General features: G+C 42.0%; 1 protein-coding gene across 4 annotated transcripts in view; it reads right to left on the reverse strand.

Annotated features, from left to right (window-relative positions):
• Positions 1-14,233, reverse strand: part of DOCK1 (dedicator of cytokinesis 1) — a 315,877-nt gene that overhangs the window by 57,560 nt on the left and 244,084 nt on the right. For all 4 annotated transcript variants that reach the window (XM_082310428.1, XM_082310427.1, XM_082310426.1 and 1 more), the window contains 4 exons: positions 9,320-9,405; positions 8,977-9,133; positions 4,915-4,955; positions 3,512-3,602 (listed from right to left, as the gene is read on the reverse strand). In XM_082310428.1, coding sequence (XP_082166554.1) covers positions 3,512-3,602; positions 4,915-4,955; positions 8,977-9,133; positions 9,320-9,405 — 375 coding nt within the window. The remainder of the gene's footprint in view (positions 1-3,511; positions 3,603-4,914; positions 4,956-8,976; positions 9,134-9,319; positions 9,406-14,233) is intronic.

The raw sequence follows: 14,233 nt of genomic DNA on the forward strand, positions 1-14,233 counted from the left end.
TTAAATGGGTTTCCTCCTAGACCTGAGAGGACCAAGGAGTTCCCTGCAGCCTTCTCCCTTCCACCTGCACGTTCTGGTGTCCGTTAAGGGACCGATGCAACTGAAACCTCTGGACTCCAGCATTCATATCGCCTCTTCTTCACCTCCCCTCTCTCCTCCCACTCATATTCCCTACAATCTACCTGGGGATAAGACAATACTGGAGCCTTTTCCCAGACAGGGTACTAATACTGTATCCTACCCTTCCATAGCTATCTATCTTTATGAGGCCAGCAGGAAATTAATACCTTAGAGACTCACAAACATCTATCAAATCAAATCAAATAAAATCAAATCAAATCGCAAACCTCTGTTAAATCAAATGAAACTTCTCATAGATTGAAAAAGAGACAGGGACAGGTGCTCCAATAGGATTTCTTGCCTTAAGAAACCAAGTTCAAAAACTCAATTAATTAAAGAACTGTTCACTTTCTTCTCTGAAAATCAAAGTTACTACAGAAGAATGACTGTCCATAGAAATAAAGTGGTATAATTTTCGGAAAAGAAGAAATTCAACTAAAGATCAGCAACTCACAGACCTGTTCACAGAATTGCTGTTACATCATCCAGTTTGACCTCTTATATGTTATTAAATTTCACCCAATTACTTCTTAATTTGGCCAAAATGTTCGTGTTTGGCTAAAGCAGACAACTTTGACAACTTTGTACCACAAAGCCGTGTTTCTGAGCAACACAAACTTCATGGAATCTGCAATGCGATGGCATTTTTTTTCAGCATACTAAGAGCTGTTATCTTCTGTTAGTTTTGAACATCTTCATTTTGTCTAAATGGGTAAAAAGTAAAACTAAAGCCTCTTTTGTTAAGTGCACTTCATCAGCTTGCAGTGATCTGGAGAAAACGATGGTGCCTCGCTCTCCACAGAGATAGCCTTCTCGCAAATTTAAAGGTGAAATTCTCGAAAGCTCTCAGTCTTGACCTAAATGTGATCCCATTAAAATCAACGTGATGAAATACATGCCAATGATGAGTGTCATTGAAAATCCTGCCCTCAAGGTTTGAAAGAAAAACTCAATTGCCTAAAGTTACACGCACCACAATATTGCTGCTTCTCAAGCAATACTGAACTCCTCCCTCCACTGCCAGCTACTGGTAGTACCAGGATATTGTATTAGATAGATCGATACGCTTTTATAATAAAATAATTCCAAACCATAATGTAATTATGTTTGTAAACAAACATCCACTTAGTGATGAAAACCTGCGACAAATACTACTCTTACATTTGCCATCTTCTATCGATTTGCATTATAACAAGGGAAAACTGGGTATTTCTTTCCAGTAAATTCAATGAGTATATTAAGATACTCATCCGGTCTCTGAACACATTCTGTAAGAAAAACTAAATTGGCTAAACTCTAATTTAAGGTCACTTAAAGCGTACTGACTAGCAAGTTCAAGGCATAACAGGTAAGAGTTTGAGTGACATTTTATGGCATGGTTTATTCCATCATTTTTCCAGAAAACGCAGCACGTGTGCAAAGGAATGAATGCTTTATCTTGTCTAAAAGGTTCACTCACGCAAGGCGCGATGACCACGTATTACAGAATTTGGCAGTCCTGTTTTACGTCCCTCGTGGGAATAAGAGAGATCTTTGCAGCCACAGACTCGGCGAGTTACTCCCTCCAACTTCCACCCGCAGGCACCCGCCTGCACCAGTCTGTGTGACGGACGGTGTCGGAGCCAGCTCCTCACATCTTCACCGCTCTGACACACCTCTCAGCACAGAAAATTTCCTTACCGAAGAAGTGACTGCATCCAGCCGGCTCTGCCCAACAACTGCCCCTGCTTTTAATAATGAATAAAGCTATCGCTACAGTGCTTTTGCAGATGTATCTCACTGACGTTTTCTTGCGTAATAACCTTCTATTTATTTTAAAATACAGTAAACACATTTCAAAGTGTCTTAATTTAAATTGCACTGCATCATATTTAGTCTTACTATAGCTTGGATGCAGTTTACTCGGTTTTGAGGTACGACTAATTCTCAGTGCATCTGTTAGAAGCATTTCATGTAACACCTTCCACTTTCCGACTTTTCAAAATAGATATTCTACGCTCGCATTTTGCTTGGGATTGCTTAGATTAAATCAAAGATTGCTAAGAACAATTCGCTGCTTGGAATGAGATAAACTTCCTTTACCAAACGGGAGTACTATTAGCAGAGCTTCTGTAATAATACAGAAGGTTTGCAATAATACGGACGGTTTCAATAGTATGGGAGGTTTAATAACACTCGCCATTGGCATGAGAAACAGATCAAGTGGAAAATGCAGTTGTCAATTATTCTGTCCCTGACTCTCGGCCCCATACGACCGCGGGCGCTACCGTCCTCGAGGGGAGCAGAAAGAGATCCAGGTCTCCCTGGAGAAAGACTTCACTGTGGGGGGGAAGATGTGAGGAAGAAGAATGGGACTAAAGTAAACGCTTCCGAAAACATGAATTCTTATGAAATTTAGATTTTTACCTTTTCTATTGACTGCTTTTTAAAATTAAAACATAAACCTCCTTCCTACTAACTTAGTGATGACTGAGCTACATTAACCATGTGATTTCCCGCCACAAGTGGCCGCTGTGCAGTGCGGCACCCTTCCCTACGGTAACGCCAGGAACGTGGCTGCCACAGTCGTGACACGCTGGTGAAAATACGGTGCATGATAGAGACAACACCATCTATCCAGAAAATGCGAGATTCAGCGAGATTAATGCTTATGAAATACAGCTTCGTTGCATTTCTGACTGACACTATATAGTGTTAAAACCTCAAATGCTTTATTAACATGCACCTTGTATAGATAAACCACTTTATTTATCTATATTGCAGGTTACACCAAAACACTCCTTGAAAAACAGCGATATGGTTATGTCTCTTTAAACGTGCTATAAACTGTGTAATACCGCATTAAAACGACACGCACCTTCTAAAGGCATGAGCTTGGAAAATAGACTATTTGAATCTCTCTCTAATTTTTCAAAAGCAAACCTGAAACTACAGATGCCCAAGAGCACTTGAGGACAGTCTCCAGCACTCCCTTGAATTGCCTTTGCAAAAACAATTCTGTGGAGAGCTGATTTACTAAAATATGTGTTTAGATGCTTCCACACATTACATAATTTTGATATTTAAAAGAAACTGTAATTACAGCTTTGCAATTTGTAACTTGTGGTCTTGACTTGACCGTGCTTCCATTCACTTCAGATCAAGATGAGAAAAGCATGCTCTGATGTACACTAACGGCAGAGGGCTGGTTTCCTGCATACCAGGAACTGCAGGAATATTATTATTAATAGGAATAGCATGAATTACATGTGCAAAAGGTAAAAGTGACCTAAGAAGCAGCACGCAGTTGTTAGTCAGTTTAAAGTGCAGATGTTCTAAGACTGACAAGCAACACTACTATTGGTTACTGCTACCATGACTTTCAAAAGTTGCAGTGTATTTTGGTGTTTACCTTAAGAAGCTTTGCATGCAGAAGTAACGTGTAGGCAGCTTCCGTATAGTTATCGCATTCTTTGTGCAGGTCACACAGTTTGTACAAGTACCTACAAGTAATAAAAACAATGGTTCTTAAAAAAAGTTGGTTCTTAAACGTTACTAAAGAATTTATGTTGAAGATTACAATGGTTCAAATCTGTCTTCAAACAACCAAATACGTGTGGGATTATTTCAAGCTCGTACTTCTGTGTGCAGGCACCTTTAGGACCATTTGCATTTCTGTTGTGGTTTTTTTCCAATACATATAAATGACTTGTGATGCGTAATGAATCCAATACAGATTTTTTGCAAGAGATTTTGTTCTAATTGTTCAGCTATGGAGACAGATATATAAATATTCTTCCTTAATTTCAATATCACCACTCTTCTGGAAGGGGCTTCTCTTAATTTGTTTGTTGTTTTTAATGACAATTAAAAAAAAACAACAAACAAACCAAACTCAAACACCTATTAAAATTGTACTCTGAAAAGCCAGTGAAAATACAGAACTTTGATATTCATTACGATACATTATAAGTTTGTTGACAGAAATAGGAGAGAATTTGGGTGTGGGTTTGACAGTGAGAAACAGTTTGCGATGCTGAATAGGGCAGACCTATAACTCATAACTTTATGTGTTTGTCCGCAGTTATCAATCCTGCCTTTTGCTAGATTTTATTTTCTTTTTGCAAATTAATAAAGCAATAATTAAAACCATTTAAACAACAGGAAGCGAGTTCACAAGTGAAAATTCTTCCAAAAAGGTAACAAGCATCTAAGACTGAATTCATGAATAACATTTAGACACCTAAAATAGCAGTGAAAACACAACCTTCATCATTTTAGCACAACGGTCTAGCCAATTTTAAGCCAAAGTACAAATAGAGGACTAGGAACCCTGAGGTTTCCAAAAAGCACAACAACATATTACCATTTTTACTTTGTGTGAAAATAGATTTTGAAAGGTTCCTAAAAGCTTTAAATTTAAAATAAGTATCAGTCATGATATTATTTAATAGCCCTTTTTACCCCAAGTCACATATTTTGTACCTCTCCAGGAGGCAAAATTATGTCTTTGCTCAGCTTTCTTTTGATTTATTTATTTCTTCATCTGACAACACTCCTGAGTATTTCAGTGCTCATCATAATATAACTGAGGGAGTTGGAGAAAGGCGACAATAAAAATCTCATGACTCTCATTTCCAATGCTCACTGTTCTCAGCGAAGATAAGCTTTTGAATGTACTTAAGGTTCAGTAAAGGTATGTTTCTTCATTACTTCTTTTCCTCCAGCCCCCAAGTGAATGCTTAATATGAACTTAATTTTCTCCAATTACACTACAGTACGTCGAGCAGTTTGTCACTGGTCGTGTTTACAAACCTTATGTACATTTCTTCTCTCTCAATCTCCTTGTAGAAATTCTGAAAAACAACACAATTTTGTTACGAAGTCTTTGATTTCACAGCCTGGAATGTATACAGAACATGCTCTAAATTAAAAATTCATAATTGCATAACATCAGCCTCAAAACTGCAAAATGAAATTTGCCTCTAGTGATAGAACACAGGTTAGTTAACTTATAAAGTCTAATGCCGTGATGGTTCATGATGTAGCGTATTAGGGCTTATGTCTCATTGCAAAGGTTAAGAATTTGCAAGAATAGTACTGCTAGAAATTTCCTTCTGGCATTTGCAAGTCACACATCATTAACCATTTTCAGCTGAAATTTTGTAACGTACAAAAACATAATTTTTGAGCAACGGTTGTTCTATGGATTTAAAACTCCAAACCTTAGTTGAGCAATACATCATCTGCCCTTGAATTCTAATAGTTTCTTTGGAAATAAAAAGTTAGATTAGCGTTATTTATCTGGTTTCCTACGCCACACATTATGAACACTCTCTTCAGAAATGTCTAAATGCCTCTGGTCTTGAGATAAACTAGTTAACACTACAAATATTGTAAATGCAAGACGTGATAAATTGGGCGAGATATTAAAGGCATTTCTGAATCTAATTTAAAGTTTGTCTTCAAAAGTTAAAATATATCTAAAAAAACAAAATACAAAGAAATTTCTCCTTCACTGAATCACAATATATTTCAATGCTAAATTAAACGAGTCTGAGTAGGCACTAATAGATGCACAAGCCCAGTACTAATAGATGCACAAGCCCAGTACTAATAGATGCACAAGCCCACTACAAAACTGTTTCCTTCAAAGAGAACCAAAATACAAGATAGACTCTAGGTACTGGAGTTGGAAATGATGGATTATTCAGTGGATATACCATTTTAGTTGACATAACTGCTCACTGGTTTTGAGTTCAACTCAAAAGACAAATTGAACCACGTGAAAAACTTCTGCGTTTTTTTCTTACTTGCGTTTTGTTGGCTTTTTTAAAGTAGAAGAGACTTCTGAGTCAGGTGGATCAATAACGCAAAACCATTTTAGGCTAATATTGCTGCCAGCTGCTCTGCCCTTCTGATGCAGCTCAAGAAGCAACATCAAATCAACCAAAACGGGAAGAGGCTTGGGCAGCGGTGACACCGACACACATCACATTGACTACAGCTCCCTCTCCCCCAAAAAGCAGCCCCTGTTCCTGCCCCATCTTTGGGTGCAGGGTCCCACGTCCCCCTTACGCTGCGCTGGCCCACACGTGTGTGGCTCTGCAGCGAACGGGCCGAGGAACTGATGGGGATGAAAAATAACTGGCGGGGAAGAGCGTGAGCTTTCAGCAAGACCCCTCCTCAGATCTGCTCTGCTACCCTGGTGGCACGCTGGCTTTCGCCAGGACTGTCAAGGGTAGGAACAAGCAGCTGAGGGAACAGATAGGGCTTTTATTTTTTTTTTTTAACATCAGCACTGGCTTAAATGCATATCAAAACGTCTGACTTAAACTACAGTCAATACAGACAAACTTAATCCTGTGAAAGCCTCTGCATCATTGAAGTCCCAATTAAGAACTGTTTGACACCTGAAATGGGAACTGTGCTGAGTATCAGCCCTGAGTTGGGTTTTTGCAAAAGCATAAATTTCCCTTCAGGTGCATGGAGAATGATGAAAAGCCTGTGTTGGCCCTGGAGGGCAAATGGGGCTTTAAAATCAACCTAGGGGTTTAAATCACGCCTACTGAAAACAAAGGAAAGTTCTGCCCTGCGATGCTTTCCTGCATTTCCCACAGACTTCAGTGGCAGCATTGTATGTGGATATCTCACGGTGATTTAACCTGACAGCAGTAAATCTCCCACAAAATTTATCGTCTGCAAATACTTGAAAAATTCAGATGACAAAAATCAGCATCAGGAGATGCTGTTAGAGACACTTAGAGAAAACAAAACCAACCCCCAAGTGTGCCATCGGTCCCCCTGCCGTCAGTATGGCAAGAATTGCTAGGAAGAGTCTCAGAGTATTATGATGAAGGAAAGGAGACATTAATTCACCTTCCTTAGGAACTTTTCCTAGTTTTATAAATAGTTGTCATGTTTTAGAGCGTATGGTGTATGTGATTTTTTATTTCCTATCTGGCCTGGTGCGAACTGGCAGGCTTTTCTAACTCCAGTTCTGCTCGGGAGGACGCTATGTGACTGCAGAGCTGCCCGGCGGAAAAGGGCCTGGGGATGTTGGTTGACAGCCGCCTGAACATGAGCCAGCAGAGTGCTCAGGTGGCCAAGAGGGCCAATGGCATCCTGGCTTGTATCAGGAATAGTGTGGCCAGCAGGAGCAGGGAGGTGATGGTGCCCCTGTACGGGGCACTGGTGAGGCCGCACCTCGAGTACTGTGTTCAGTGTTGGGCCCCTCACTACAAGAAGGACATCGAGGTGCTGGAGCGTGGCCAGAGAAGGGCAATGAAGTTGGTGAAGGGTCTGGAGCCCAAGGCTGGGGAGGAGCGGCTGGGGGAGCTGGGGGGGCTCAGCCTGGAGAAGAGGAGGCTGAGGGGAGCCCTCATCGCTCTCTACAACTGCCTGAAAGGAGGCTGGAGCCGGGGGGGTCGGTCTCTTCCCCCTAGTAACGAGTGATAGGACAAGCGGAAACGGCCTCAAGCTGCGCCAGGGGAGGTTTAGGTTGGATATTAGGAAAAACTTCTTCACCAAAAGGGTGGTCAAGCATCGGAACAGGCTGCCCAGGGAAGTCGTTGAGTCTCCATCCCTGGAGGTATCTAAAGAACAGATAGATACAGTGCTCGAGGACATGGTATAGATGGACTTGGCAGTGACAGGTTAACGGTTGGACTCGATGATCTTAAGGGTCTTTTCCAACCTTAACGATTCTATGATTCTATGATTTAATGACTTTTCTGTGGGCAGCCTAATGGCACTTGCTGGCTCAGCAGCCGGTGACAACTCTCCAAGTTCCTCCTCTTTTCCCATTTCCTAAACATTCTGATGCTTTTTGATGTGCACAGAGAGGAAAAACAAACTAAAAACAAAATCCCAATTTCTGATTTGATGTCTCTATCTTCTCTCCCATTCTAACGGGCAGCGTTTCATTTATAGCTTATGTGATAGTGCGCCACAAAGGCTGCACTGCATGAGCCGAGGACGTTTGCAGTACTTGCAAGTGCTAAAGCTACAAACTATTCACTCACATATTTCCAAACCAGCCTGAACAAAATCTATCAGCCATATCACATAAACGATAAACACTGTCTCTGCCCCACATATTTAAATGAAATAAAAGCTTTGGTAATGATATAGGGATGAAAGCTCTGAATCCTTAGTGGCTACCTGTTTAATATTGAGTCCTACTGGAAAAATCAAATCTAGCTGGTATTATGTCTGGGGCTCTCCAAAATTTATTTGGACATTTTTCGATATGATCTGATTTTGTGCTAGTAAAATCTCATGCTCTAACGCTTCCACCAAAGAGCGTGATGTGCGTGCTATGGGGACAACGTCTACTGCTTCCAACTCAAGCCTAAATGGACACAGGTTTGTAGTATAGAGCAGATATTCCAGAATTTCTGGAACTAAGAGGAGGAAATTTTACATCAGTGAGGAAAATAACCCAAGCTTTTTCTGCTGTGAATGAAATAGTGACACTCAAATTTCTTCAAAAATTCTGAATACGGAAGATGAGCAGTAAACAGAATACAAATGGGATGAAAATTTCAGTAGTAAACTGCATAGTACTCCAGCGTTCTCTATGTCGAAGTGTTTTTCTGCATAAAGTATTTCATACATCAATTGTAAATGTCAATGAACAGCCCTCAAAGATCAGCACCTGAAACATTTCTTCTCAAATCTTTCCTGAGAATCAATTAAAGAATAACCCATATTTTCATAGATTCACCTTCATCAAAAAAGGAAAAAAAAAAACAAAAGTATTTCAAACTTTCATAAGAATCCCAACACGCACTCTGTTCTACACAAATCTTTTGTTAAAGGTGTAAAATTAAGAATGCAGTAGTCATTTCAGGCTGGTGACTCCTCTTTGCTTACCAGCACGTTCACAGTACAGCTCATGCGGTTCTCCTTGTTCTCATCGTGCATGATGGTCCTGTAGTCCAACAACCTCTCCATTAAGCGGACAACAAGTTTCACGAAAGTTTCTCCACTCTTAGCAAGGTATTTGTGCTTTCTGCAGTGCTCCAAGAGACTGAAAAACCAATTACATTCGCCTTGTTAATCACACACAGAAAAAACCTTGACTCAGGTGCAATTTTAAATACTGTGCATCATTAACAGATTTTAATTATTTCTGGGCTACAAAGTTCATTGTAGTCTAATTGCTCTCTCTCCTGACTTTACCGTGACATAAATCTCGCCGCTGATCAACACTTACATTTTGTCAAATAACACTTTGTACTGTTCATCTCCTCTGCCTCCTTCCACTTCATGATCCAGTTTCGTGATGATCTCATTTTCAAACTATAATTAAACAAAGCAAGCGTAAATAATCAGATGGCAAATATTTCACTTTATTACTGTAGCCTCAATGGTTCACAGATTGGTTGGGTATCTCGGCGAGATGTTTAGCCACTATTTTGAAGCTTGATTGACTTCAAGAGTTTGCAGTCTCTGGTAGCAGACTATCCACGATGATCTGCTGCCCTACAAGGACTTTTTTGTTGGAGAAATCATTGGTCATGTTGTTAAATGAAGTGTAAATATTTGCATTACGAAAAACTAAATAAGGAGGTTAATGACAAGAATGAGGGCGGGGAAAAAGAAGAGACAAAGCCAGGGACAGAATGTCCCCTGCAATAATGGTAATAGCGACAAAAGTAAAATACAAAAATGTTGCAAGCTCTATGAGAGGGGATATGTAACACCTAAGGCTGGATGCACACCCTAGCGTCACTAACAGCCCTTTCTAGCATACAGGTACTGGCTCACAGCGGGGCACAACTCAATTACCAAACCTGTTAATAAGTCACTGCAGAGGGGAAGGAAGCTGTTTCAAACAACTTAAGAATAATAGTTGTATTTGGGCAATAATGAAAGAACGCAAACTTAAGTGGGCATTAGAATATATTTTAAATGCAAACTGGATAATTCACTGGATTTTTAATGATTACAGAGGGTTTTACCTGTTGCTGTTACATTCCCCAGGGCCCAGGTTAGGAACGAATGCAACCCGTTAGCGGAGGAAGGATCACTCTCGGCCTGCTGCTACGTAACAAGCCGCTCTAGCCGTCTCATTCCGAATCCTTCACTAAATAAGCACAGACCTCCACGCCATTAGTGACACAAGCTATCGTCAAGAGGCCTCAGCAGAAGAGCCCGGGTGAGAAGGGAGCCCGTGGCAGGGGAATGGGAGCCCATCAGGCAGAGTGGGAGTTCACTGACGGCGTATTAGCGTACTAACGTTTTGTAAATGTCAAGAGATGTACTTCGCATCTGCAGTTAATATTAATGGTGCATAATGTACAAACGAAACAAGAATGGACTGTCTGGAGCTTGATATACTTCCAGACCGAGGACGCGCTTCCACAGCCTCCGGGCTCAGCAGCAGCCTACGGACCCACTCCTGCACCTCTGTTCGAGCCACGAGCTTTCCTTCCCAGTTCTACACTTCCCCACCTCTAAGCTGTACCACGAACATAACAGCACTTCTTATTCTTTGTAAATTATTTCCACCGATCACAATATCTACTTTAGTGACGGCAGTATTAGCTCCTCTGTCACCGCCAGCAAGCGCTGCCCGATCAGCGGCGGGGCTCTCTGTCACTGGAGAAGGCAGGCTTTTGCTGAAAGCCTGTAAGCAAAATTAGACTTTTCTTTCACTGGGAACAACCGCAAGGAGGCAACAAGGACAACCTCAAAGAGTGCTGCAATAGAGGACACGTGCTAAAGATTTAGCTGATATCTATGCTGAAAGGCAAAAATCAAAATCTATGTACCAAGAGGAAAAAAACCCCCGCAGAGAGTCCTGCCAGCCCAGCAGCCTCCGCCAAGGGCGGACAACGGGCAGCGGGGCACCGGGACCACCATCCCCGAGCATCCCAGGCGCCAGCGCAGAGCGGGCGAGCCCGGCCGTGGTCTGGGCCGCGGCGTGCCAGGCAGGCTGAGCCGCCGGTGGTGCCGCCTGCGGCACCGCTCCGCGGCGACCCGGGGCAGGGGGGACAACGGGGGACGGGTATTTTCTACACGGACAGCCCCACGGGGAAGCTGAGGAAGACAAGGTGTTATCTCCAGCCGGCAGCAGGGCTCAGATTGGTTTAGCTCGGAAGAGAAACTGGATTTTTTTAGTCGACTCTGTGAAATTCTGCTGGCATATTTATTTCGGTGAGGAGTGTGAGATCACCCTTGCCAACGGACTTGGGTCATGACGAAACTCTGATGATAAGAGAGTGCTTTTCACCACCTTAATTTATATCACTTTGAGGAGGCGCAGTATCTACATCCACCACCGATCTCTTTCTGCCCCCATACGCTGCATTTTAAGCTCTGCCCACACAGTCCCACCTCGGCCCACAGAGGTTATCATAACGCTTCTACCAAGTACCGAACAGACACGTCCTTGGTTCTGCCACAATCCCTTTCTCCTGAAATAACTGCTGCATGCACGGGGCAAGGTAAATCCGGGCAGAACAAGAGAAAAGCCTGCAGCAGGTAAGGGCGAGGAGAAGCATCTGGGCCACCCCCACAGCTGGAGGCACCTGCCCGCTCTCCTGGAAGGTCCTTTTCTGCCGAAGCCCGCGGCAGTTGTGAACATACACACGCTGGCCAGGTTGAACCTGCGCACGCGATGTGGCCATGGACTGTAGAGAAGTTCCTGCTTTGCTAAGAGAAGTCCTTTTTAGGGAGAGATGCACGTTGGTATGAAGGATTTGGTTGATAAATTGTGACAATACCAAAATACGCCTCTTCATTAGGACAACTCAATCTCTGAGTATCTTAACAGGTTCAACAGCAGAAATATAAAAATCCAGCGTCAGATCCAGAACACTGTTTTTGTCTCCCTTTCCAAGTCTCCACGTTCTTCTCGGCATTAACTGCAGTAACGGTCACGTCATTTCCTACCTTCGTATGCAACGCCAGACTTTCTGTCCTCTGCATCCTAGTTGGGAAATTTATTTTTACACACTACCTGGCAGCCCACCAGAATTCTCTTACAAACAGAGAAAAAACCATCTCGGCTCTGAGCTCAGTGACTACAAGCTATCATGATGAATAATGGCAGGAAAAGTCCTGCACACCTACTGCTCAATGCAAATTCAGGATAGAGTCTAACAACAAGCACGAGTCAAGCGAACGGTGAGCTGTCACGAAGCCTGGGCTGCAGACTGTATCACGCATACAGCGATAAAATCAACCAAGTACCCAAACAACAGATATTCCATCTGAAAACAATTTTTATTATTACGCGTCACTGTTTTAAAGATGAAAACCCCAAACCTCAGATTAAAACATTTCAAAGGTGCTCTGCTGTACCTCAGATGATCCACAAAATCACAGAACCGCTGGCTGGAAGACACCCCGAAGGTCATTTAGTCCAGCCTCCCAGGTGATGCAGGATTATTGCCAACACTAGATCAGGCCAACTGTGACTTGCTTAGCCAAGTACTGAACATCTCTACGGATGGATGATTACTCAGCCTCTCTGGGTAACCTGTTCCACTCTCTCGCTACTTTCCTTGTGAAGAAATGAATGAAAAGTGAAATAAGGTTTTTAATACAATGAATCCATTATTCAAAAAATGACAGGAAAATGAGAAAAGGAAGAATAACGCAATCCACCCCCTCTAAGAAGCAAACACAAGCTGAAGCACGTTCTCACAGTACAAGGACGTGTCAAGTAAAACACTGAGACAACACAGTGATGAAACAGAGAAGTCACAAAATTCACGTTCTCTAATGAGACCAGAAAGAAATTGACTTTCTATACCAACGTGAAAAATGACACTTGCTGCCAGTGTGAGCCCTTTAGGTGATATATTTTTTAGCAAGAGATTACTCATATGAAGAAGAGCAATTACATTTGTCATACAGGATCTTGAGTAGGTTCCTGATATCAATTGTACTTAAATTTCTGTAAATCTAGGCTTTGCTGGGCCATCTCCCTAATGGCCCTCTTGGGTTAAACAGAGGCTTGGGTTAAACTTGTGGTATTTCTGGGGTTTTAAGGACTATTAACAATATCTTTGCTGCTCTTCGATCATTCTTGAAACTTCTCAAGGAATCAATATGATGCAGATCATGCAAGCCAGATGACTAAATGTTATTTAACACAGTTAAAATTCCTTCTGCGGTCTTTCCACAGAAGAAGCTTTCATCAACCCCAGTTGAGGTTTATAGAGCTATTGTCTTCCATGATGGGAGTAAGAACGCAGCCCTGGAGTCGCACAAGCTAACGGCTCTGGGACACCGCCCCCGGCATCTGTTGATAAAGTCTAAATTTTTCCTTTTCTTTTTTTAAACGCATAAAATAGCAAAATAGCACGAAGTAGGCCTGCAATTATCGTGATGGAATTTACTCTCAAGTGAAGAAGCACCAAATTTTCAATGTCTGCATTACAGCCAGTGACACTTGCTGAGGCTCCTTCTGGAGGCTTAGGGGGTATATCTGGCACCATCAGTGAGCTGAGATTCATATCTTTCTGTTGACAGCAAAAGCTTGAGGGGTGATGTTAGGAAGATTACAGGAAATTATTTTTAACTTTTCCTTGCAGTTGATCAAGATCGCAGCTTCTCTTTAGGATGTGTGTTTGAACTTGAGCAAAGAGTGTATCCACTACTTCATCTGTCTGTTACAATCTCCCATCTGGAGAAAATAAATCAATGTAAGCTATCTAGCGTCTTCAAGTGTCAGCTCAACTAATCGCTTTTGGTTTTAGGTTTACCTAAAGTGTGGTGAGGCTATATTCGTAGCACTGACTGACAATTTAATCTAGCTGTAGATGACGAAGACTTTCAATCCTCCAAGCTGCTATAAATTTGTTTTGATATGGGATAATAATGAATTTGCCATATAAAATTCAAGTGACAGATAGCACCGCTAGAAATTAGTTGTAATGCAGAAACAGCACACAAGTACTGCAAAACTTTGTTCAAAGGCTGCTATGGAAGTTGGTGGTAATTCCCAGCAGTTTCATCTGTTCCCTTTCCTATTTTCCCACAGCATTCTGGTCAGCAAACAGATCTGGCAGCCATTTAATCGTAGGTGATTTTGGAGGTCTCTAGACTTACTGCATTATCTTTCTCCCTTGCTCTTCTGGTGGGGTGAGGGAGGAATACCGAAATTCTCCAAAAG

Source organism: Platalea leucorodia (genome assembly GCF_965183815.1).
Source record: "Platalea leucorodia genome assembly, chromosome: 4".
Lineage (NCBI taxonomy): Eukaryota > Metazoa > Chordata > Aves > Pelecaniformes > Threskiornithidae > Platalea > Platalea leucorodia.